Genomic DNA, 27,390 nt, shown 5'->3' with positions numbered 1-27,390 from the left:
TAAATGTTTTGGGATAGGGCCTTCTGCCTTTTGATTGTAACTCTCCTTGTTGCTTAATATGCGACCTCCAGCCAAGTTCCATTTAAATTAAATTGCTAAGGCCTTCTGCCTGTTTAGACTGAAGATACAGAAAATATTTTTGGGTGGAACCTCCAGAAGAACCTCGTAATTCAATTTCTTGCTTAGGCCTTGTGTCTTGGATTTTGAGTGTGGCCTACAGCCAATCAAGGGAGGTCGATTAAAGATTTTAGTGTTTTGCATCCTTGTTGTAATACTGTGTGTTGATAAATAAAGCTTGTATGTTGAGTGCCCCCCCCCCCTTCCCCATGAACCATGGACTTTGCCGTTGGTGGGGAGGCTTGTGTGCCTCAGCGATACAGATGGCCGTACCGTAGGTACAACCACAACGGAGGGGTATCTGTTGAGAGGCCAGACAAACGTGTGGTTCCTGAAGAGGGGCAGCAGCCTTTTCAGTAGTTGCAGGGGCAACAGTCTGGATGACGGGCTGATCTGACCTTCTAACACTGAACAAAACGGCCTTGCTGTCCTGATACTGCGAACGACTGAAAGCAAGGGGAAACTACGGCCGTAATTTTTCCCGAGAGCATGCAGCTTTACTGTATGGTTAAATGATGATGGCGTCCTCTTCGGTAAAATATTCCGGAGGTAAAATAGGCCCCCATTCGGATGTCCGGGCGCGAAATACTCAAGGGGACATCGTTATCAGGAGAAAGAAAACTGGCGTTCTACGCATCGGAACGTGGAATATCAGATCCCTTAATCGGGCAGGTAGATTAGAGAACTTAAAAAAGGGAAGTGGATAGGTTAAAGTTAGATATAGTGGGAATTAGTGAAGTTCGGTGGCAGGAGGAACAATACATCTGGTCAGATGAATACAGGGTTATACCTACAAAATCCTTGGGTAACAGAAGAAATATTGAATTTAATTGATGAAAGGAGACAATATAAAAATGCAGTAAATGAAGCAGGCAAAAAGGAATACAAACGTCTCAAAAATGAGATTGACAGGAGTGCAAGGTGGCTAAGCAAGGATGGCTAGAGAACAAATGTAAGGATGTAGAGGCATATATCACTAGTGGTAAGATAGATACTGCCTACAGGAAAATTAAAATGACCTTTGGAGAAAAGAGAAGCACTTTTATGAATATCAAGAGCTCAGATGGAAACCCAGATCTAAGCAAAGAAGGGAAAGCAGAAAAGTGGAAGAATTATATAGAGGGTATATTCAAGGGCGATGTATCTGAGGACAATATTATGGAAATGGAAGAGGATGTAGATGAAGATGAAATGGGAGATATGATTCAACGTGAATAGTTTGACAGAGCACTGAAAGACCCAAGTCGTAACAGGGCCCCGGGAGTAGACAACATTCCATTAGAACTATTGATAGCCTTGGGAGAGCCAGTCCTGACAAAACTCTACCATCTGGTGAGCAGGTTGTATGAGACAGGCGAAATACCCTCAGACTTCAAGAAGAATATAATAATTCCAATCCCAAAGAAAGCAGGTGTTAACAGATGTGAAAATTACCGAACTATCAATTTAATAAGTCACGGCTGCAAAATACTAACGCGAATTCTTTACAGACGAATGGAAAAACTGGTAGAAGCCGACCTCGGCGAAGATCAGTTCGGAATTCGTAGAAATGTTGGAATACGTGGGGCAATACTGACCCTACGACTTATCTTAGAAGATAGATTTAGGAAAGGCAAACGTACGTTTCTAGCATTTGTAGACTTAGAGAAAGCTTTTGACAATGTTGACTGGAATATTCTTTTTCAGATTCTGAAGGTGGCAGGGGTAAAATACAGGGAGCGAAAGGCTATTTACAATTTGTACAGAAACCAGATGGCAGTTATAAGAGTCAAGGGACATGAAAGGGAAGCAGTGGTTGGGAAGGGCGTGAGACAGGGTTGTAGCCTATCCGCGATGTTATTCAATCTTTATATTGAGCAAGCAGTAAAGGAAACAAAAGAAAAATTCGGAGTAGATATTAAAATCCATGGAGAAGAAATAAAAACTTTTAGGTTCGCCGATGACATTGTAATTCTTTCAGAGACAGCAAAGTATCTGGAAGAGAAGTTTACCGGAATGGACATTGTCTTGAAAGGAGGATATAAGATGAACATCAACAAAAGCAAAACGAGGATAATGGAATGTAGTCGAATTAAGTCGGGTGATGCTGCCGGAATTAGATTAGGAAATGAGACACTTAAAGTAGTAAAGGGGTTTTGCTATTTGGGGTGCAAAATAACTGATGATGGTCGAAGTAGAGAGGATATAAAATGTAGACTGGCAATGGCAAGGAAAGCGTTACTGAAGAAGAGAAATTTGTTAACAACGAGTATAGATTTAAGTGTCAGGAAGTCGTTTCTGAAAGTATTTGTATGGAGTGTAGCCATGGACGATAAATAGTTTGGACAAGGAGAGAATCGAAGCTTTCGAAATGTGGTGCTACAGAAGAATGCTGAAGATTAGATGGGTAGATCACATAACTAATGAGGAGGTATTGACTAGAATTGGAGAGAAGAGAAATTTGTGGCACAACTTGACTAGAAGAAAGAATCGGTTCGTAGGCCATGTTCTGAGACATCAAGAGATCACCAATTTAGTATTGGAGGGGAGCGTGGAGGGTAAAAATCGTAGAGGGAGACCAAGAGATAAATATACTAAGCAGATTCAGAAGGATGTAGGTTGCAGTAGGTACTGGGAGATGAAGAAGCTTGCACAGGATAGAGTAGCATGGAGAGCTGCATCAAACCAGTCTCTGGGCTGAAGACCACAACAACAACAACATGTTGAGTGCAACTGACAGGAAATCATTTTGGCCCCTTTCCACAACCTAATCCGCTCTGTCCTGCTAGCGCTGGTGTTTCACTGGTAGCAGCGCGTGGTCGCATTTGTACTTGCCATTCCAGTTACTGTCAGTTTCTCCCTTGTTTCTGTCCTGTGGCACCATATTTTTTTGGTTGTTGATTGTATCAGATCTATTCTAATGGCTGTCAGACAGTGTCCAGGGATCGACCCGCTGAGGAAGGACCATCTTGTTTATGAGTTGGCAGTAAGTCGCCGGCCGGAGTGGCCGTGCGGTTCTAGGCGCTACAGTCTGGAACTGAGCGACCGCTATGGTCGCAGGTTCGAATCCTGCCTCAGGCATGGATGTGTGTGATGTCCTTAGGTTAGTTAGGATTAATTAGTTCTAAGTTCTAGGCGACTGATGACCTCAGAAGTTAAGTCGCATAGTGCTCAGAGCCATTTTTGATTTTTGGCAATAAGTCGCCAACCTATTGAAGGTGTTCCGGGTTTAGTGGCCCGTTTGCGCGCTGCCATTCTCCATCGGATTGACGTCACGCTGGCGGTTAGAGGCCTTGAGGACACTATTTGTGTTTTGGAAGGAACCCAATCTAGTGACAGTTAGCTGGATAGGGTGCGGGTGCAGTTAATGCATTTAACTAGGCATGTTAGCCTTGGAAGATCATCACAAAAAACTAGCAGTTAAGTTGGGAGCTTTGCTTAGCGCATTACAGTTTACGCTGAAGTGTTAAGAGTTGTATGGGAAGAGGATTGAAGAGCGGGACTTGCTGTGTTAGGAAGAGGGCGACAGCCTGCCCAGGGGTGGTGCTGTTACATCCTCTGTCAAGTTAGACGCAATATTTGCCAAGTTGCCTAATCCTCTGGCGTATTTCTTCCGAGATATTACTGAATTAGTTTTGTAGTGACTTGAACAGGTCGCGAAATTATTATGGTTGTTGGTTCGCCTTGAACAACACGATGGCTGACTTTCGCGTTCCGCACCAAGTAATTTTGTCACTCTTGTATCCGCTGACTAGAGGTGAGTTGCAGAACCTCCTCTAGCGAGCCATGGCAGAAGGGTTCTCCTTACAGCAATTGAGGGAGCTTGTGATTAGGCAGAGGTTGACCAAAGGAGTTCGAAAACAGCTTGAGTGTCGTTACGTTTGGGAAGTGCAGCGCGATGAGGAGCAGTTACATCAGTATGTCGATATAGTCAGACGGCCTCCTTGGCCATGTTAATTGATTTGCCTGAACAAGAATAGGTGTCTATTGTTCTTAGGGGAACGCGCCAGGCTGATAAGTCGCATTTTGTCTTCCACAAGCAGCCTTCAACCTGGGAAGAGCTCCGTGACGCGGTTGTAGCAATATAGGCATTGCCACTTGGGAACGATGTACGTCACGAAGTTAAGGGGCAGGCCGTGGGTGCTGGTTGGCTCAAATGGCTCTGAGCACTACGGGACTTAACTACTGAGGTCATCAGTCCCCTAGAACTTAGAACTACTTAAACCTAACTAACCTAAGGACATCACACTCATCCATGCCCGAGGCAGGATTCGAACCTGCGACCGTAGTAGTCGCGCGGTTCCGGATTGAAGCGCCTAGAACCGCTCGGGCACAACGGTCGGCGTGGGTGCTGGTTCCCAAGTCTCTACATCCGCTGAAGTCATTAGAAGGGAACCCCGGCGTTGTTTCAGGTGCGGCAGTACGGCTCATTTGGTGCGCTTTTGCATTCAGTCTCGCGCACCAAGAGCCAATGAATGACTCCAGGCTGGGTAGCGACCTGGGGATCGAGCCTTTAGACCCTGGCGTACCCGTGTTGTCGCTCCCTCATCAACACCCTTACCTAACATTTGTTCTTGACTAGATGGCGAACCGATTTGTGCTCTTTTGGATTCTGGTAGATCCTTTTCATTATTGAGCTTCGAGTGGTTTTTGGAATTTGGGCATCTTACAAAACTTCGGTCGGTCCCGTCTCCGGTGCAGAGATGTCGGGTGACCAACGGCCAAGTGTTGCCTCTGCACGATTGGGTCCGAGGGACTATATCTGTGGGGGATTTTTCCTGGCCTACGTCATTGGCTTTGGTTAAGGAACTGCCGGTTGATCTAATTTTGGGGTGGGTTAGTCTTGGATTATTCTGGGCACACCTTTTTCCTTAAGTTCGCTCCTGTGGAGAAGTTTGGTTTCTGTGAGTGCGCTAAACGTATTGCGCATCGAAATGTCGGCGCATTGGCCATTGAGGCGCTGTCTGATGAGTTTGAGCTTACCCATCTCTCGCCGCATCAGGCTTCTCAATTACGGGATTTGTTACACAGTTGTCCTCAGCTTCTTAGGGATTACTAATGTTCTTAGTTATCATATCCGTCTATCCGACGATATTCTGGTCAGGCAGTCCCCATATCACCTCTCACCCCCTAAGGTGTAGATACTCAAGGCTAAAATATCGCAAGTGCTCGAACGAGGAGTGATTAGGCCTTCTACATCTGCTTGTGCTTCCCCCTTATTCCTTGTTCGTAAGGATCAGGGGCGCAATTTTAGACCTGTGATTGACTACCGCCGTTTGAACATTAAGCTTGTCCTCGAATCGGTGCCCCTGCCTGATCTGCATAATTTTTTTCACTCGGTTTTCCGCCGCTAATTGGTTTACTGTTCTTGATTTGAACCAGGCCTATTATCAGAGTAGCTGGAGAATGTAAACATGTTACCGCTGTTTGTACTGATTGGAATTTGAGTTTAATAGAATTCCTTCTGGTCTAGCAACCGTTGCGACGGTTCTCACTCGTTTTCTGGATAATATCCTTGGCGACTTGAAGTTAGTCTGTGTGTATAATTATTTGGACGACTTAGTTATCTGTAGCCGTTCGTTTCAGGACCATTTGGATCATATCCAGCAAGTTATTCTGAGATTACAGGGAGCCGGGTTACCTGTTAAACTTAGTAAGATGACGTTAGCCAGGCAGCAGGTGTCCTTCTTAAGTCACATAGTCTCGGGTCAGAGTATTCGCATCGACCAAGAGCGAACCAAGGACTTACGGGCTTTGCCTCCGCCTACTGATAAGCGCGGAATTGCTAGGTTCATAGGCATGGCGAACTGTTTTAGGCGTTTTGTCCCAAATTTTGCTCAGCTGGTGGCACCCTTGAACGAATTGCGCCGGAAGGGCGTGCGTTATGAATGGGGACCCGCCCACGAGGCTGTCTTCGAGCACATTAAGGCAGCCATATCCAATCCTCCGGTCCTCTGAGTACCAGACTTTCATAAAAGGTTTACTGTCCAAACTGACGCATCTAATGCTGGTATTTCAGCTGTTCTCCTCCAGGAGTTCGAACGGCAGAGGCAGCCATAGGCTTACGCGTCTCGTCGGTTAACTGGTGCCGAACTTAAGTACTCCGTCTACGACTGCGAGGTGTTGGCCGTTTTGTTCGCGTTGGAGAAGTACCGCTTCTACCTTGAAAATCGGGGTTTTCAGCTAGAAACCGACAATCAGCCTTTGAGCTGGGTGTTGGCCAGGCCGCGTAAAACTGGCCGTATTACCAGGTGGGCGGTGAGCATTTCGGCATTTCAATTTGAAGTTAAACACGTGAGAGGCTTTAAAAATATCCTTGCGGATGTCCTCAGCGGGATGTTCGCCGAATCTACTCCTAGTGAGGGAACCCGGGAAATAGAGGGAGACAGTCTTAATTGTATTGTGTTGGGTGAAATTCCCCTGTTGTTCGATGATGTCACTCAAGGTCAGGATCGGGATCCTATTTGGGGCCCGATTAAGCAACGCCTGTTGATGGGAGAGCTGTTGGATGAGTATGTTGTTAAGAGTGGTATTCTCTGTAAGGGGGCTGGGGATGCTAAGGAGTGCAAGATCTGTTTGCCAGTAGCTTTGGTGCGCCTGGTCTTTCGTTACTTTCATGATTCGCTGGTGGATGGTCACTTAGGAACTCATAGGACTCTCCAAAAAATCATGGAGCATTTAACTTGGCCCTCCATGGACAGGGATGTGAGAGAGATGGTATCCCAATGTCGCTTGTGTAATGTAGCCAAACCCAAGAATGCTCTTCAACAGGGTTTGTTGAGTTCTGAGCGTGAGTCCTGTCCTATGTACAAACATTATATTTATTACCTAGGACCTTTGCCTCGTACTAAGAAAGGTCATCGATATGTGCTAGTTATCATCCATGCGTTCTCCAGATTTACTTGGCTCCTTCCGAGCCGTAATCTCACCGCTACCACCACTATATCTCATTTAACTAACGCGTTCAGCGTTTTTGGCCCACCTAAGTAACTTGTTAGTGATAATGCTCCAAACTTTCTTTCGGCTCCTTTCAAGGCGTCCTGTTTTCAGAACGGTGCCAAGCATATCAAGGTACTACACCGTATTATCCGCAGGGATCTTTTGCGGAGAGAATTAACCGAAATCTTAAATCCGCGTTGATTATTTATCATCAGGAAACGCCTAGTAAATGGGACTCTAGTCTTCCTTGGCTTAATTTTGCCTTTAATACTGCCAGTCATGAAGCTTTGAGAGCTACGCCCACCTCCTTAATCCGTTCCTATCCTTTTACTTCCCCTCTTTCGAACTTGTGGGGAATTCAAGATCTACTTCCGGCGGATATTAGTTCTCACGTCATCAAGGAAAACTGGAACCGTGCCAGACGTAATATACTCAGGGCCCATAATAAACAAGCTGAGCGTTGCAGTCGTAATTGGGGAACCTTTAGGGGGAGGCCAGGAGATCAGGCCTATGTCCGTAATTTCTCCAGCAGGCAGGTGCGTGTCGGAAATCTGAGTAAATTTACTGCTCGTTTTCTGGGGCGTTGCATCATCGTGCATATTTTAGGCCCGGTGAATCTGTTGGTAAAGGATAACTGCTCGGTTAAGCAGTATCGCGTTCACCTTAGCCAAGATAAGTTCAGGTAGTCCGGGGGTTGAGTCCCCCTCCCCCCCCCCCCCCCCCGCGGAATTCAGTTTGAGGGGGGAGGTTGAGCCGTGGCTGGCTCAAGTCATGCTTGTCTTGGGTTAAACCTTGGTTGCAGTCCAGTGGTTTTATATCTCCTGCAATTTTCGCGATAATGTTGCTGTCCTCTCTGTGAGTGGCAGCAACAGCGTGTATCAATACTAGTGAAATGGAAATGAAGTCCCATGCTTCTTTACAGAGCGTAGGGGAACGATGCGGGAGACCCGCATCGTCGTACTAGGTAAGGTCCTAATGGAGGTGGTTTACCGTTGCCGTCCTCCGACCGTAATGGGGATGAATGATGATGATGAAGACGACACAACACCCAGTCATCTCGAGGCAGGTGAAAATCCTAGACCCCGCCGGGAATCGAACCCTGGACCCCGTTCTCGGGAAGCGAGAACGCTACCGCGAGACCACGAGTGGCGGACATCAATACTAGTTCTGCTGTACTATCTTTGGTGTGGCGGATATAGTTACCGGCTGGCGGTGTGTGACTCGTCGGGCGGTTGACGTGGAGCAGCAAAGAAGTCCCCGTTGCACGAAGTAGGACCGGCGCCGCTGGCGGCGTGCACGCGCGGTTGGAGTGTGAGGTGCTGCTTGCGAGTGCTACGAAGTTCGTCGCCCACAGATCTTGGACATGCATGTTGAGTCGTCACCTAACCTACTATCGAGCCTCAACTGTTTGCATTTCTTCGTTTGATTCTGATTGTACCTTTGGGACATTCCCACGGGCAACAATGTTTTAAGATAGGGCCTTCTGCCTTTTGATTGTAACTCTCCTTATTGCTTAATATGCGGCCTCCAGCCAAGTTCCATTTAAATTAAATTTCTAGGGCCTTCAGTCTGTTTAGATTGAAGATTTAGAAAATATTTTTGGGTGAAACCTCCAGATGGACCTTGTAATTCAATTTCTTGCTTAGGCCTTGTCCCTTCGATTTTGAGTGTGATCTACAGCCGATCTAAATTTAATCAAGGGAGATCAATTACAGTGTTTTGTATCCATGTTGTAGTACTGTGTGTTGATAAGTAAAGTTTCCCTTTCCACAACCTAATCCGCTCTGCCCTGCTAGTGCAGGCGTTTCAAACAATAATGTTGAAAAAACAGATAATGTGGTGCCAACAGCGTCCTGCGCTTAATGGACGATTCTCTCTGGGAATATGGCACTAATCGGTATATTTTACATACTTGACGAACTACTCACACTTCGACGCAGTGGGCTGCTGTGACCAGCCAGTTCTCGTTCAGGATGGAGGCGCCACACTGGTGATATCCTTTGGCCCGCAGCGACACCTGAAACACAAAGTATTACATCCTCCCAGCTGCTACAGACAGAAAAAAAAGACATCCAACATAATCCAAATGTTCACTTCTTTCTCGCACTGAGCAGGTTTCATGCGCAGGTAGTTTTGAAGGCTCAACATCTACAGTAAGCCACGTTACGGTATGTGGCGGAGGGAAATTCCTGTGTAACCATCATTTTGGCCCTTCCTGTTCCACTCGCGAATGCCGCGTGGGAGGAACGACTGCCAATGAACCTCCGCGTGAGGACTTACTGCCGAATTTACCTTTGCGTCCGTCGATTTCGTCTCGTTAACAACAATGTGTTGGGTTAAAGCTGGCAGGGAATTCTGAATTGAATCACAATATTATCCGACACTCGGTAAGCTCGTCTTTTGTTCACTATAGAACAGCGCTGAACTGCAAAGAATGCTTTCGGGAAGCCAACAAACAAGGCGTCAACTTAGGTGCATATGACTACTGTACCATTGATATCGTGGACGAACAACGGTGTGTTTCACAGCACCTCTATTTATGGAGCACGTGTTGATTTTTGTATAGGAGATCTTTATTCTCCAAAAATGTCATAATACGGAAGTATAGCACATGTTTCATAATTCTGCTACAAAGTGGCATCAGCGATTTAGGACTATAATTATGTGCATCTGCCTGACAACGCTTCTCGCAAGTGGGAACGATTTTTTCAGATCTAGAATGAAATTTTCATTCTGCAATGGAGTGTGCGCTGATATGAAACTTACTTGCAGATTAAAACTGTGTGTTGGACCGAGACTCGAGCTCAGGACCTTTGCCTTTCGTGGGCAAGTGCTCTACCGCCTGAGGCAAAGGTCCCGAGATCGAGTCTTGGCCTGGCACACAGTTTTAATCTGCCTCGAAGTTTTTGCAGATCTGTTAGCAAAATGTTATCTTATATTTCACTGAATATTTCTTGCATTCCTCTCCTTGCGCTCATTTTGGCTTCGTTCAGCTTCTGTTTGTCAACTGGTCTTTACACTTCTATCTGTGATGAAACTATGGCAAATGAGCCTCTACGGGTCTTTCCAATACATCACACGCTTGCCCAGCACATATTGGGCGAAGGCGCATTGTACAATTCTGTCGAATTTAATCTAGTTTTGCTCCACATCATCGTTCTCGCAGCTGAATATCTCAAAATGGTTTAAATGGCTCTAACCACTATGTGACATCTGAGGTCATCTGTCCCCTAGACTTAGAACTACTTACACCTAACTAACCTAAGGACATTATACACATCCATGCCCGAGGCAGGATTCGAACCTGTGACCGTAGGAGCAGCGCCGTTCGGGACTGAAGCGCCTAGAACCGCTCGGCCACAATGGCAAGCTGAACATCTCATGTAGGACGCCCAAATACTGTGCAATTATTGCTCTTGCTAAGCTACGTTTTTCCAACTTTCTTATCTTTATAAGGCCTGTAGTCATTGATACAATCACTGCCTTCCAATCTCTAATGCCCTCCCCCACGTTAACCGATTCGAAAACTTGCCTGCGCGAACTAGTTCTCTATCTGCTCGAAGCAGTTTTCGAAGAAGTACTCAGAACACTCTCACAAAAGTCCTTGTCTCCGGTATTATATATGATAGTATAACACTCCCATTCTATGGCTGGCAAATTTTCCCCCAAGCGCTCTGCCACTGTAGCTCCTGAGGTAGGTCTTCCACGACCTGTTATGAAGAGTAAGGTGTGCTTCTGTGTGGTTTGCATCACTTTGGTGCGCCCCTGTTACGTGTTGCTTAAATGTGTGCTAAAAATGGAAAGCAAAGAAGGGGGAGGCTTAAACCCGATGCTGCTTCATAGCCTACACCTCTCGAATAATACTAACGGCGTTCCTGTGCTTAACAGCTCCACCAAATGGACGGGTCGTCGTCAGTACTTCCACATGTCCCAACTCCATCAGATTCTGAGACACGTTGGACAGTGTAAGAGTGCATCATTTGACACAGTTTCTTAATTCATTCCACGTTCTTTCCATGTTTCTCTTCTTAACTGTTCCCAAGAGATACATAGCTACTAGACCTACATTAAGAAAAAACCTCTGGAAATAACAGAAGCTCTCTCTAAATTGCTATATGTGTGGAAGCTCTATAAGCAGGGAAGAATTTCTGCTCACTTGAATTCTCGCTCACCAGCGTTCTACTGTTTTGGACATCAGACTTTACCAATGGTTTCTAGTTATTTTACTACAAACATTCGGTTGCAATCTACAGAGCGTACCAACATTGCTACCAACATTGGAGTTCCAAAGAGTTTTGCTGTACGGGATGTATACCTACAGGTAGCTGAGAAATTTTCTTACTCGTTTCTGAGTAACGGAGAGATTCACCAATGGGTAGAAGTGTTACTGGGGATGCTTATAAATAACTTTTCCGCTACCAGTCACGATTTTCGTGTATAGCAGAAAAGTTATTTATAGACAAACCCAGTGTTTTCACAGTCGCAGGCTTTCAAAAAAATCGTTTATGATGGAAAAAATCAGATTGTTAGTGGGAAGTTGCACTGTAGAAAAATAACTAGCAATAAGGATCTCAGTCTGCGCCATATGAATTTCCTCTTTTTAGCGCTTGTAAGTTACACTGCCAGGCATTTGGCCAGCTTCTTTGGTATTAGTACTCACCTGATGAGGGAACTCCCCAGGTGCGGCTTCGACGCCGTTGACTATGCGACCTTGTAGTACCGACACCCTCCGCTGCACTGAGCCACCTGCAACGGAACATACATTTGCCATGTGTTCTTCATGCAATGAAGGTACAGACATTGTTGACAATAACAGGTGCCAAAATGCGTATTTACTCTGTATTACATGAATGTCCATTAATACCCCGTTAATTATGACATGTTAGTGAAACTGCTTTTTAAAAATATTATCCGAAAAACTTTTGTCAGTGCTGCACTCTGTGAGATATCTGGCATAACTTCGACCATGTACTCCTCCAAATCACTGAAGTCGAATGTCTGAATGTTTTTGGCATAAATGATACGTACGTGCCTAAAGGTGAACACAGACTACTCTGGCGTGACGTGTTCCCACGTCACGTCAGGCATCGTGGGACCACGTCAGACATGAAGCTGTGTTCACATTGGCCTGACGTATAGCAGCACGAAACAACTACTTCGTCTGTATTGTATTTTCTGACGGTTTGTTTTGAACCTGCAACCATGAATGTATTGCGTGTTTTTGACATGCTGGAAGAAGAAGAAGAAGAAATGGCTGCTCTGTGTATTGCATCCATTTGCTCGTCTAGAGAATGGGTGCATCCTATCAATATGGGGCGAGACGAATTTGGGGAGTTCCAAAATTTAATGCCTCAACTAATAGAAGATGAAGAGCGGTTTAAGTGGTATTACAGAATGACAAAAACTGCATTCTACCATCTACTGAACTTGGTTGGTCCGATAATAGAAAAACGCTCCACTCAACTCAGGGAAAGCATTCCGACGGAGATACGACTTGCAGTTTGCTTGAGGTAAGTGCAGGGGCAGATGTGGACTCTGACCACAATCTTTTGGTTATGACCTGTAGATTAAAACTGAAGAAACTGCAAAAAGGTGGGAATTTAAGGAGATGGGACCTGGATAAACTGAAAGAACCAGAGGTTGTACAGAGTTTCAGGGAGAGCATAAGGGAACAATTGACAGGAATGGGGGAAAGAAATACAGTAGAAGAAGAATGGGTAGCTCTGAGGGATGAAGTAGTCAAGACAGCAGAGGATCAAGTAGGTAAAAAGACGAGGGCTAATAGAAATCCTTGGGTAGCAGAAGAAATATTGAATTTAATTGATGAAAGGAGAAAAAAAGAAATAAATGAAGCAGGCAAAAAGGAATACAAACGTCTCAAAAATGAGATCGACAGGAAGTGCAAAATGGCTAAGCAGGGGTGGCTAGAGGACAAATGTAAGGATGTAGAGGACTATCTCACTAGGGGTAAGATAGATACTGCCTACACGAAAATTAAAGAGACCTTTGAAGGTGAGAGAACCACTTGTATGAACATCAAGAGCTTTGATGGAAACCCAGTTCTAAGCAAAGAAGGGAATGCAGAAAGGTGGAAGGACTATATAGAGGGTCTATACAAGGGCGATGTACTTGAGGACAATATTATGGAAATGGAAGAGGATGTAGATGAAGATGAAATGGGAGATACTATACTGCGTGAAGAGTTTGACAGAGCACTGAAAGACCTGAGTCGAAAAAAGGCCCCCAGAGTAGACAACATTCCATTGGAACTACTGACGGCCTTGGGAGAGCAAGTCCTGACAAAACTCTACCATCTGGTAAGCAAGATGTATGAAATACCCCAGACTTGAAGAAGAATATAATAATTCCAATCCCAAAGAAAGAAGGTGTTGACAGATGTGAAAATTACCGAACAATCAGTTTAATAAGCCACAACTGCAAAATACTAACACGAATTCTTTACAGATGAATGGAAAAACTAGTAGAAGCCGACCTTGGGGAAGATCAGTTTGGATTCTGTAGAAATACTGGAATACGTGAGGCAATACAGACCTTACGACTTATCTTAGAAGAAAGATTAAGGAAAGTATTTGTAGACTTAGAGATAGCTTTTGACAATGTTGATTGGAATACTCTCTTTCAAATTCTAAAGGTGGCAGGGGTAAAATACAGCGAGCGAAAGGCTGTTTACAATTTGTACAGAAACCAGATAGCAGTTATAAGAGTCGAGGGACATGAAAGGGAAGCAGTTGTTGGGAAGGGAGTAAGACAGAGTTGTAGCCTCTCCCCGGTGTTATTCAGTCTGTATATTGAACAAGCAGTAAAGGAAACAAAAGAAAAATTCGGAGTAGGTATTAAAATCCATGGAGAAGAAATAAAAACTTTGAGGTTCACCGATGACATTGTAATTCTGTCAGAGACAGCAAAGGACTTGGAAGAGCAGTTGAATGGAATGGATAGCGTCTTGAAAGGAGAATATAAGATGAACATCAACAAAAGCAAAACGAGGATAATGGAATGTAGTCGAATTAAGTCGGGTGATGCTGAGGGAATTAGATTAGGAAATGAGACACTTAAAGTAGTAAAGGAGTTTTGCTATCTGAGGAGCAAAATAACTGATGATGGTCGAAGTAGAGAAGATATAAAATGTAGACTGGCAATGGCAAGGAAAGCGTTTCTGAAGAAGAGAAATTTGTTAACATCGAGTATAGATTTAAGTGTCAGGAAATCATTTCTGAAAGTATTTGTATGGAGCATAGCCATGTATGGAAGTGAAACATGGACGATAAATAGTTTGGACAAGAAGAGAATAGAAGCTTTCGAAATGTGGTGCTACAGAAGAATGCTGAAGATTAGATGGGTAGATCACATAACTAATGAGGAAGTATTGAATAGGATTGGGAGAAGAGGAGTTTGTGGCACAGCTTGACCAGAAGGAGGTATCGGTTGGTAGGACATGTTCTGAGGCATCAAGGGATCACCAATTTAGTATTGGAGGGCAGCGTGGAGGGTACAAATCGTAGAGAGACACCAAGAGATGAATACACTAAGCAGATTCAGAAGGATGTAGGTTGCAGTAGGTACTGGGAGATGAAAAAGCTTGCACAGGATAGAGTAGCATGGAGAGCTGCATCAAACCAGTCTCAGGACTGAAGACCACAACAACAACAAGTGCTAATACTTTATTGTATTATATATCTGGGAGTGAAAAAAATTATCACAGAGACATTTTGGAATTTTTATTGATTTTCTTTTCACAAAGTGCGTTTCATTATACATCAGAAAGGTAATTACAAATTAGAAAAGTTTTCTTGGTGTTTCTCTCACCAAGTGTAGGACAACGTTGAGTTCGTTGAGCAGTCCAATCTGTGTTCAGATTGTAAGGAGACGGTGTTGAGGAGGATTGATAGAATGATGACGGATTTGCATTAAGAGTACTGTGGTAACCAGGGTTCACCTGAAATGAGCTCCCACGTGCTGCTTGCAACGCTGCTCCCAAAACAATGTTGTTCACTTCCATTTTCACTCTAATTTTCTCATCAGGACGCAATTGTTTCTCATGTTTCGCCATGCTGAGGAAAAAAAGTTCGCATTCATTGCCCACGTTGTCACTTGATGTAGCGTGTGCACTTTGAAGAAGTACTTGGGAGCGCAAGCGTTGATTGTCTTTCATTATTTTAACCATTTCTTGTACGGATGGCGACAAACGTTTTTTTCCAACATAAGGCTTTACGGGCTTCGCTGAACGTTGAGTAAAAGTTGTTGGAAAATCTGATACATTAGCAGTGGGATTGTCGATGGCCTCCGCCGTAGGGACTGCAATTTTCAGCATATCGTTTCTTGGTGGATTGGATTGGGAACTTTCTGACGAGGCCACTTGTGAGTCTGTTTCATCAATCGGACATAAGCCAGTTTCTTCTCGTGTTCCATCATAATCTTCATTATTGGGGCTGTCTTCCGCATTTCCTCGAGTTTTCCTTGTTACGAGAGTGGGATTCAAAAAGCCATTTCATCTTCAAATTTCCATTTGCTCAAACTCATTGCTGCCTGACCTGATTTTGTGGTTCTACGGTGTTTAAGCTGGATGTACGCATTCCGCAGTTTATTCCAGTTGTCTTTACATTCATTACCAAGAACAGAGAAATTAGTTTAGAATTCTAGGCTAGTCTTTACAGTGTGTTTAAAATTTGTTGCGAATTTTGTTGTTTGGCCTGCCGGAGGTGACGTGACTCCGTTACCCAGGCAACACCAATGGCGAGCCAGGCTTTCCCCCCCCTTCCCCCCCCCCCCCCCGATCGTTTCTTGGTGGATTGGATTGGGAACTTTCTGACGAGGCCACTTGTGAGTCTGTTTCATGAATCGGACATAAGCCAGTTTCTTCTCGTGTTCCATCATAATCTTCATTATTGGGGCTTTCTTCCGCATTTCCTCGAGTTTTCCTTGTTACGTGAGTTGGATTCAAAAAGCCATTTCATCTTCAAATTTCCATTTGCTCAAACTCATTGCTGCCTGACCTGATTTTGTGGTTCTACAGTGTTTAGGCTGGATGTACGCATTCCGCAGTTTATTCCAGTTGTCTTTACATTCATTACCTAGAACAGAGAAATTAGTTTAGAATTCTAGGCTAGTCTTCATAGTGCGTTTAAAATTAGTTGCGAATTTTGATGTTTGGCCTGCCGGAGGTGACGTGACTCCGTTACCCAGGCAACACCAATGGCGAGCAAGGCTTTCCCCCCGAGCCGCCACCGGTGTCGGCCTGTAAGGCATTCCCGTCACCAGGCCGTAGGTAAACACTACCACAATTGCTTCTTTGCCGCCAAAGAACGTTCTCTTTTCATTATTGTCGTTTCTACACCGCTAAAGAATGTTTACCTGGCGGCCGGCTCCTCTTAGGCGTGGCGATATCGCCGCCTGCTGGCACGCGTTGGCAACAACACTCCCCTCCACTCACTCCGTACCGAACTGTCAAAAGTCGTAAGTAATTTTAAACGCACCATAGTTATCTCTTAGTTATTTATTTATTCTCCTTTGGCGCTCAAAGACAAAGGTCGCTTAGTTGCCAAAGGAAAACGTGAAGATTAGTAATTCAATAAATGGGCTTTTTTTCACTGTTCACAGGTACTTGGCAACTGGCAATTCTTACAGAACATTGGGTTTTTCTTTTCGGATTGGATTTTTAACTATTGGAGAAATAGTTAGTGTTGTGAGGTAATTTGGAAAACTCTACGACAGATCTACATGCCAGAACCAAACAAAGATGAATGGGAACAGATAGCCAAGGATTATGATGAGAAGTGGAATTATCCACACTGCATAGGAGCTTTGGACGGCAAGCACGTTCAAATCCGATGTCCAGCTGGTGCTGGTTCATTGTACTATAATTACAAAGGAATATATTCCATTGTTTTATTGGCTTTGGTAGATGCAAATTACAAATTCACGCTTGTTGACGTTGGAGCTTACGGCAAAACTAGCGATAGAGGAACTTTTGAGCGATCTGAGATGGGGAAAAGATTTGAAAGCAACAAATACGCCGTTCCAAAACACAAAGAGCTACTACCAGCAATGGAGATTCCTTATGTAATTATTGCAGATTAAACCTTCCCTCTTAAATCCTATGTGATGCGTCCATACAGCAAAGCAGCCATTATAAGTGACGAAGATAAGGTATACAACTACCGTCATTCAAGAACTCGACGGACTGTAGAAAATGCGTTCGGAATTCTAGCCGGGCGCTGGAGAATATTTTTAAAGCCTATTGAAACTAAACCAGAAACTGCCGATCTAATAGTTTTAGCTTCCACCTGTCTACACAACATGCTTCGGAATACATCAAAAAATATTTCCCCTTTCGAGGAACAAATCAGAATGGAAAGTGAACACGTTCATGGTGTAGCCAACCTCAAACCCATTGGTAGAAATTTCGTGAGAGAAGCGGCCATCACCAGTGATAAGTACTTCGTTTCTGATTATGGTTCAGCAAGTTGTCCTTGGGAATGGCACTCCATTCGAAACGGTAGAGTTGCTCCATGACACGTGCAGTATTATTTACTTAATACGTGCATTCGTTATAACCGACCGTTTTAAGTTCAATTGGGTGTTATTTTTAATTACAATTCATATAATCCAATTTATATAATAGATATCTGTTATATTCATATCTGGTTTTACTTGTTATGGATTGATACTTTTTTCCTACCAATATAATATACAGGGTGATTCAAAAAGAATACCACAACTTTAAAAATGTGTATTTAATGAAAGAAACATAATATAACCTTCTGTTATACATCATTACAAAGAGTATTTAAAAAGGTTTTTTTCACTCAAAAACAAGTTCAGAGATGTTCAATATGACCCCCTCCAGACACTCGAGCAATATCAACCCGATACTCCAACTCGTTCCACACTCTCTGTAGCATATCAGGCGTAACAGTTTGGATAGCTGCTGTTATTTCTCGTTTCAAATCATCAATGGTGGCTGGGAGAGGTGACCGAAACACCATATCCTTAACATACCCCCATAAGAAAAAATCGCAGGGGGTAAGATCAGGGCTTCTTGGAGGCCAGTGATGAAGTGCTCTGTCACGGGCTGCCTGGCGGCCGATCCATCGCCTCGGGTAGTTGACGTTCAGGTTTCATAACTAACCTTTTTCGTAGGACTCTCCATACAGTTGATTGTGGAATTTGCAGCTCTCTGCTAGCTCTGCGAGTCGATTTTCATGGGCTGCGAACAAATAATGCTTGCTGGATGCGTGCTACATTTTCATCACTCGTTCTCGGCCGTCCAGGACTTTTCCCTTTGCACAAACACCCATTCTCTGTAAACTGTTTATACCAACGTTTAATACACCACCTATCAGGAGGTTTAACACCATACTTCGTTCGAAATGCACGCTGAACAACTGTCGTCGATTCACTTCTGCCGTACTCAATAACACAAAAAGCTTTCCGTTGAGCGGTCGCCATCTTAGCATCAACTGACGCTGACGCCTAGTCAACAGCGCCTCAAGCGAACAAATGTACAACTAAATGAAACTTTATAGCTCCCTTAATTCGCCGACAGATAGTGGTTAGCTCTGCCTTTTGTCGTTGCAGAGTTTTAAATTCCTAAAGTTGTGGTATTCTTTTTGAATCACCCTGTATAACGCCTATTACAAAATGGTAAAAAAGAAAAACTAATAAAAAATATGGAAAAAGTAACTGTTTTCACTAACCTGTAATGCCGAGTTTTTCTCCTATTTCGTCCCAAGCCTCTTTCCTTGAATGCTGGTTACGATATTCCCGGTTTGTAGGGTAATACAGCACCGGATTTGACCGAACTTATTCAATCAACATCTCCTCCATCCTCAAATAATAACTGCAAACGGTAGAGGAGAAACCACTTCACACTTCTGACGCCTTCCCACGACTGACGAAAATGTAGAACTTTACATATTCTTCCCACGCGTCATAAGGCGTGTAGCGTCATATTGCATCATCCAACGCATTCCCTGGTCGCGTCAGCTCTATATAAACACAAGCGCAGAAAACCCTGTGTTGGATTTTTATATCACGCACGTTGTGACGTGAGCCCACGTGTTTCCACGTCACGTCAGAGTAGTCTGTATTCGCCCTTACTCATACTTTAACTGAATCACTGGAACCTGTCTCTCGTAAGCCCGATGACACTAGTATTTTATTGTATCTGGTAACACTCGCTATTATTTATGACATTATAAACGTTATTCTTATTTTATTCCTTTGACTGTAGTGGTTTATAAACAGTACAGCAATTGATTATTTTTATGACTGTTAAGTGCTACGCCGCCGCCCATCGCTATTTTTACAGTCCGGCCATACTTCGCCTAGTATTTCTTTTAATCGTCACAGTGTGTGTTTTTTTTGTGTACAGTTTTTAGCTTTTTATCCTAATTTTACAGTTTTTGTAATCAACACGGTCAAACGCCTTAGTTAAAGTAGAAAGTTGCACTGTAGAAAAACCTTTCGAGAGTGGAACGGTAGAGAGACGGCTTGAAGGTGGTTCATTGAACACTCTGCCAGGCACTTTATTGTGAATAGCAGGGTAATCACGTAGATGTAGATGTTTAATTTTACCAGTACCTCACAGAGAAAAGAGACTACAGTCTTTTAATTGTTAAATTACTTCTAAAGCCGAAGCGTACATTTGATAACAAATTATGTGGTATAAAATGATCAATTACCCTTACATACACAGTCTTTTCAATAACTTTAGCAAACACTGATGCCATAGAAATAGCTCTAAAACTGTTTACATTATCTCTTTCTTCCTTTTTATAAAGCGGTTTTACTACTGAGTACTTTAATCGTTCAGAAAAATGACTGTTCTTAAAGGAAAATTACAAATACGGCTAAATACAGGGCTAACATGTGCAGCACGGTACTACAATATTCTGCTAGGCACTCCATCATATCCGTGTGGGCCGTTAGTCTTCAAAGATTTAATTATTGACTCAATCTCCCCCTTCTCAGTATCACAGAAGAGTATTTCAGACATCAACCTCAAAAGGCATTTTCCAAGAGAGTTATATGATTCCCCATAGAAACTAAGTTTTTATTTCATTCACCGGCAATGCTCAGAAAATGATTGTTAAATACTGTACATATATCTGACTTACCAATAACAGATATATTTTTGCTACAAACTGACTTTATGACCTTGCGCTGCTGACCAGACGCTTCCTTCACAGCGGATCATATGGTTTTAATTTTATCCTGTGAATTAGCTAATCTATTTGCGTACCACATACTCTTTGCCTTCCTAATAACATTTTTTTCAGCACTGTAAAATACTGTTCATAATGGGCTACTGTAGCTTGATTGTAACTTTCTACCAAATTTGATGTAATTATTGCATTTTTCTACGCTACTTCCTTATCCCACTAGTCAGCCACCGACGATGTCTTTCACTACAAGTACACTGTTTAAAATGTTCTAATGGAAAGCAACTCTCAAAGAGCATGAGAAATTTATTAAGGAAAGCATCACATTTGTCATGTATGTTATCGGGACTCTGCCACTCTTGTTCATTCAGGAGGTTTAAAAAACTCTCTATTGCCGTTGGATTAGCTTTCCTACATAGTTTGTAATTATAAATAATATTTGTTTGAGTAAAAAAGCCTTTTGATGTCAAAATTTGTGCTTCATGAACTGAAAGGCCATTCAACCTTTTTCTAATAGAATGCCCATCTAATAATGAAGAATAATTAAAAATATTGTCGATGGCTGTGCTTCTGTTCCCTGCACCCTGGTTGGGAAAAGCACAATCTGCATCAGAACACATTAGTTTAGGAGATCTAGCAACATCCTTTTTCTTGCAGAATCGTATACAAAATTAATATTGAAGTCACCATATATAACTAATTTTCGGAACTTCCTATAAAATAAATCAAAAACCCTCTCTAGCTTGAGCTAGAGGACCGACAAACAACAACAACAATTAGAAAATTAGTGAAACTAAACTCAGTTGCCCCTGCACAACATTCAAGTACCTGTTCAGTGCAGTGCCGTGATGCGTCTATGGACTCAAATAGATTACAGTTTCTTTTTACGTACATGGCCACTCCCCAAATACGCAAAGAACTCGTTGAAAAACAGCCAGCTAATCTGTATACTGGTATAGGAAGCCCCTGAATTGTCAGATTTAAGTGGTGCTCCGATATACCAATAATGTCAGAGCCAACATTTCACTAACTTTATCTCTAATACCTCTTATATTTTGATGAAATATGCTAAATCCTTCTCTACTTGGATACCTGCCCTCCTCTGAAGGTGATTCCTTTGCTAGAGGGACTTTTTTAATGCAGGTATACCTATCAGCTGATTTCAATCTAAAAATGGTGCAGCTCTAACACCAACTACTACAGGAAATTTTCCTAGCGTGATACCACCACCACCCACTACACTGTCACCTGTAAGATTTGCCAGCTTCCCCTACTGAGGTGCAGGCCAAGCCTAGTGAATCTCGATCTGCTGATGGGCTCCACTGGTAACAACAGCTATGAGGCCCATGCCCTCCGCGATCAGCGCCTTCTCCAGCCCCACGTTAACACACCTTACAGTAACATTAAGATGAGCCCAGTCATGACGCTGATACAGTTATACGAAGTGCACATCAGTGCCACCAGTTTAAGAATCCCTTTTTAACAGGTCACCACCTACATTATATTCCACATCCCTATCAAGACTGTTCCCAACTCCACCCACAATCACTACCTGATCCTCTTTGGCAAAATCCCTACATAACTCCCCTATGCTGTCAGTCTCTAACATTCTGCGTGGTTTCTGTTTGTTCTAAGTCGTGTCTCCCTACCACTTTCGCGCAACGACGCTCTGAGCGTGTTTTTTAGGGAATTGACTAGTTTGAACCCGGGGCCTGTTGCTGGTAAGGAGACGCCAGACCACACATGACATGTAGAGTTCAGAAGAGTTCAGTGAGACTAGCGATGATATAACCAAATACGTAATGATTTCAGCGTCAGCTCCACTGCACTCCCTGTAAAAGAATCTTAATACTAACTAAATTTAGTGGAAGGGGTCCAAGGCTTTCCTATTTTTAGTTAGCTGGTAAAATATCGTCGAAAAAGCAGTTAAGTTTACCATTGTAAATTTTATACTACTCACAAAACATTGTTTATAAATTGCACAATTGATAAAAGGAAATGTTTTAATACAGGATGGTAAAAACCAACTGCGTTCAACAAAAATGTGAACGAATATTCCCTGAATGGGTTTCCAAGTTCTACAATGGATCGAAGGATGACCTATGCCATAACACATCTATAATCTAGGTTTAAATTAAGTTTCACAAAAGAGAAAACTATCAAAATGGTCTACAGTGACCCTCAATTATCTTTAATTATTTATCTAACTTGTCGTAAATTACAGTGGCTGACGTGGCTTCTCAATAATTATATAACAGACAAATCATCGCGTTTCAGATTTTAACTTAAGTAGCAAATGTGAATCCATGAGCTTCAATTGACGATCGACACTAGTATTACGTAAAAAGGGGATGTAACAGATGAGACTTCTGCAGTTCTGAGTGAAGCCTTATGCGCTCAAAACTGCTGCATCACGTGCGTTCATTACCTTGTCGGTGTTCGTCAGGGGGCGGCGGCCAGCGCACCTCTATGCATCTCGCCGTCTCAGAAGCAACTCTCTCCTAACTTCTCCTTACTACAATTTACCGAAGTTGGTTTAAAAAAAACTATCTGGCTATGTTTTCATCTGACCAATCAGGGTCTCAATGTTAACCTTAAGATCCGCCTACAAAAATTGTGTCTATCCAATGAGAAACGTTATACTTTTCGTGGTGGGGCAATGTTTTTAAAGTTTGCAACGTAACAGAGACGTGAAAAAGTCTCACGCTAAAACTTGCGGCTGGTGTGGCCCTTTTAGTGTTATCGTAAGATCAATACTGTTCTTATGGAGGGCTCTAGCTTTTAACAGAGACGCGAAAAAGTCTCACGCTAAAACTTGCGGCTGGGGTGGTCCTAGCGGTGGGTGTCCGTCCGTCCCTTATCGTAGGGCCTTCCAGCTTAACACGGTTCTGTTCTCGGCTTCTGTTCTCGTTTCTCCCCTCGGAACTGCGTCTGTCTCACGGTGGGAAGGTATGACATGCATTTAGGCATTCTTGTGTTAGTCTGTGGTATTCCATTTGCTCACTCGTTACTCGTATTACTTTGGTTAATTTAATGTCACGGTTAATTCGGAGCTATGTGACATTCTACTGGATTTGCTTATCATGTCAGGATTTTCATGGAAGGTGTTGGATTTGCCTGTCACCTTACAAGTCGCCTGAGCCAACCCTGCAGTAGATTTCATAATGCTCGTGACCTGGTACTCACTCCCCAACACTTTCTGCAACTGTTGGCCCACACCTCTACCAAGCGAACTACGTAGCAGCAGAATATTCTTCTTTCTGTTAGAATTTGCAACTGACTTAGGCTTCCTAACTGCTGAGAACTGCTGCATGTTTCCTCCAACTACAGCTACAAGATGCTCCTCTCCACTCAACTCCGACAGCTGGTCAAATCTATTTGGTATACGCAAAGCATTTCTCCTCCTCTTACTTGCCTTCGTACCAACTGCAAGTTCCTGTTCCCCAGCACCCTTCACCCTTCTCAACCTATCTAGTTCCTCCTTTGCGTCTTGCAACTGCACCTGAAGGGCACAGATCTTACGCTCCCTTCGTCTATCAACATATTCCTACTGCAGATTCTGCATTCCCAGGAGATGAGGATCGCTAGAATGCCCACTGGCTTTCCCACTGCATTGCCCCCAATGAAAATGCTTTGAACAGATTCCACACCTTAATCCACTATTTGAAAGCCTTCGACAAAGCTCACACTTCTCACTCATGGTAAAATTTTAACAGTTACTGAAAAAACTAAACGTGTACGTTACCGATGTTCAGTTACAACAGTAGAGCTATTGCCGGCCGTTGTGACCGAGCGGTACTAGGCGCTTCAGTCCGGAACCGCGCGACCGCTACGGTCCTTAGGTTAGTTAGGTTTAAGTAGTTCTGAGTTCTAGGGGACTGATGACCTCAGATGTTCAGTCCCATACTGCTCAGAACCATTTGAACCATTTTTGAGATCTATTGAAAGAACTAACAACAGTGGTGTCGAAACGCTGTCCCCAAGAAGAAAGCAACAACTTTTTTTAATACAACTAAACAACAACCGACACCAATACCACGAAAACTTCATACAACTTCTTAGCTAAAACCAAAAGTTCAAGCGACCACTGGAACGCTCAAAGAAATTAAAACAGTTAATGAAAATTTTACTGAAATACTTCATTGGAAACAATAAGAAACGTCAGCTGAAAACTACCGCACGAAATTTGCTAACCGACTTCAACGCACAGACAACTCTAAAGAACACAGTGATCGAACGTTTCCAAAAGTTTATTTAACCGTTATTTCGCTACAAACAGCACGAGACACCGTCGAAAGCTACTAAAATTAATAATTGAATAACAGTGCACAAAACACTTTGACATCAGCATTTGGGGTACCCATCGTGCACGAATCTTCCGGTAGACAAGCAAAGCAATAATGATTTCATTCTCTGATGAATCTCTTTTGGGGTAACATTCTGCTGTCAAGAATTCAATAACTGCACATTGCTTAAATCGCATTGACCGACCGTCTGTGCAGGGTTCCATACTTCACACTGTAACAATACAACCGTTCAACGCTAAGGCTTCCCGCCAACTGGAGCTGTAGGGAAGAGGCTGCGGCACAACCTAGTACCTGCCGCATACCAATGCTGCCAACTGTTGAAGAGTTATGAAGGTGGAGGCATTACTTTTCAGTCAACCCTCGTATGTTGGTGGCGGTTCACTCGTTTGCGATCAGCTTCAAATGGAATTTCTCTAAATTTTCTAAACAGCAGTTCTCGAAAAGAGCGTCGCTTTCCCTCCAGGGATACCCATTTCAGTTTCCGAAACATCTCCGTAACACTTACGTGCTGTTCAGACCTACCGGTTAAAAATCTAGCAGCCCGCCCCTGAATTGCTTCGATGTCTTTCTTCAATCCGACCTGGTGCGGATCCCAAACACTTGAGCAGTACTCAAGAACTTCGCACTAACGTCCTATATGCGGCCTCCTTTACAGGTGAAACATTCTTCCCTACCACAGTTCTCACATTTGATATCGCTTTCCGACGTTAGGCCCAGATATTTAGAAGACTTGACTGTGTCAAATGGTTCAAATGGCTCTGAGCACTATGGGACTTAACATCTATGGTCATCAGTCCCCTAGAACTTAGAACTACTTAAACCTAACTAACCTAAGGACATCACACAACACCCAGTCATCACGAGGCAGAGAAAATCCCTGACCCCGCCGGGAATCGAACCTGGGAACCCGAGCGTGGGAAGCGAGAACGCTACCGACTTGACTGTCTCAATGAGGACACTAGTAATAATAAATCCGAGCATTACAGGATTCTTCTTCCTGCTCATCCGTATTAACTAACATTTTTCCACATTTAGAGCCATCTGCCATTCATCATACCAACTAGAAATTTTGTATAAGTCGTCTTGTATCCGCCTACAGTAGTTCAACTTCAACATCTTACCGTACACTACAGCATCCTCAGCAAACAACCCCAGACTGCTGTGCACCCTGTCCGCCAAATCATTTATGTTAATAGAGTACAACAGCGGTACTATCAACACTTCCCTGGGACGCCCCTGACGGTACCCTGGTCCCTGATCAACATTCGCCGTCGAGGACAACATTACTTACGAAGTCTTCGAGCCACTTTCATGTCTAAGAACTTATCCCATATGCTCATACCTTCGTTAACACCGTCATGCCAAATGCTTTCAGGAAATCTAGAAATACGGAATCAGCCCATTGCCCTTCATCCATAGTTCGCAGTATATCATGTGAAAAAAAAGCAACCTGAGTTTCACACGAGCGATGCTTTCTAAAGCCACGCTGATTCGAGGACATAAGCTTCACAGTGTCAAGAAAGTCTAATATATTCGAACTAAGTATCTGTTAAAGGATTTTGCAACAAACCGCAGATTGGGATATTGGTCTGTAATTTTGAGGGTCCGTTCTTCTACCACTCTTATGTACTGGAGTCACATGAGCTTTTTTCCAGTCAGTTGGGACTTTGTGCTGGGCGAGAGATTCACGATATGTGCAGGCTAGGTAAGGGGCCAGTACCGTAGAGTACGCTCTGTAAAACCGAACTGGGATTCCATCCGGACCTGGTGAACTATTTGCTTTCAAATCTTTCAATTCTTTCTCTACGCCAGAGATGCTTATTACTATATCGCCCATACGGCAGTCCGTCCGACGGTCAAATAACGGTATGTCTGCACGATACTCCTGTGTGAACGATTTATTGAATGTGTAATTTAAAACTTCAGCTTTCGTTTTGCAATTTTGAGCTGTCTCACTAGACTGGTCAACAAGGGACTGAATGGAAGCCTCAGACCCGATTAGCGATGTTACGTAGGACCAGAATTTTCTCCGGTTCCCTGCCAGATCCGTTCCTAAGATATAACGGTAGTTGTTGTATGCTTCGCTCATAGATTTGACAGATGCGCTAATCTCTACTAAGCTTCCCTTATCGTCATTTGTGCTTTCTGTTTTGAACCGAGAGTGCAACAGCCCCTTCTTCGACAGCATCTACCGGATTTCGAATGCTGGTTATGGTGGGGAGTTCGCCTCTCGTGATATCTACTGGGCAATTCTGCATTAAATACGGCTGCCTGGGTGCTTTTGATCAGATAACTTATGTAGAAACATAAATGCCCGTAGTAAAATTTCTTTTTTCTGGGTGGAGAGGGGGGGGGGGGGGGGACGTAGGAGAATGAAACAGATCAGATCCACGCCCGAGTCTTCCAACCATAGCATGAATTAAAGAAACCTTAATATACGGTATAATAAAGAAATGATGCATTTCCTCTCACATTAAGAGTAAAACGCAGCATGTAGACACACAAGTAAACAGATGCAGATCTCACCTGGGGCGCACCGCACGGACGCTGCTAGGAGCAACAGAAGCAACGCAATCGGCGGCATGGTGTTCTTTACGCGCCTGGGAACACGCACACAACGTCTTTATGACAACCGTCGCAGCTAGATATCAGACAATGACGATAATGCCTCGATTACGGCTCTTATCACTGTTAAGTGCTTGTTACAAGGGTGTGACAACATTCCCGTCGATCAAGCTAATATCTAATCATATCCTCTAAAAGGCCATTTACAATTTGTACTGAAACTAGAAGGAGTTACAAGAGTCGAGGCAGTGGTTGAGAAGGGAGTGAGACAGGGTTGTAGCCTGTCCTCAGTGTTACTC

The 27,390-nt window shown here is 43.5% G+C and overlaps 1 protein-coding gene across 1 annotated transcript in view; it reads right to left on the bottom strand.

Moving 5' to 3' along the window:
* Positions 1-27,111, bottom strand: part of LOC126163322 (mite allergen Der f 3-like) — an 83,812-nt gene extending 56,701 nt beyond the window's left edge. The window contains exons 1-3 of the mRNA XM_049920168.1: positions 27,053-27,111; positions 11,696-11,781; positions 8,964-9,052 (exon numbers count right to left, since the gene is read on the bottom strand). Of these exons, the coding sequence (XP_049776125.1) occupies positions 8,964-9,052; positions 11,696-11,781; positions 27,053-27,110 (233 nt within the window). The 5' untranslated portion in view covers position 27,111. The remainder of the gene's footprint in view (positions 1-8,963; positions 9,053-11,695; positions 11,782-27,052) is intronic.
* Positions 27,112-27,390: the final 279 nt, after the last annotated feature.

The sequence above is a fragment of the Schistocerca cancellata genome, chromosome 1, assembly GCF_023864275.1.
Source record: "Schistocerca cancellata isolate TAMUIC-IGC-003103 chromosome 1, iqSchCanc2.1, whole genome shotgun sequence".
Taxonomy (NCBI): Eukaryota; Metazoa; Arthropoda; class Insecta; order Orthoptera; family Acrididae; genus Schistocerca; species Schistocerca cancellata.
This window is presented reverse-complemented; position numbering and strand designations above follow the sequence as displayed.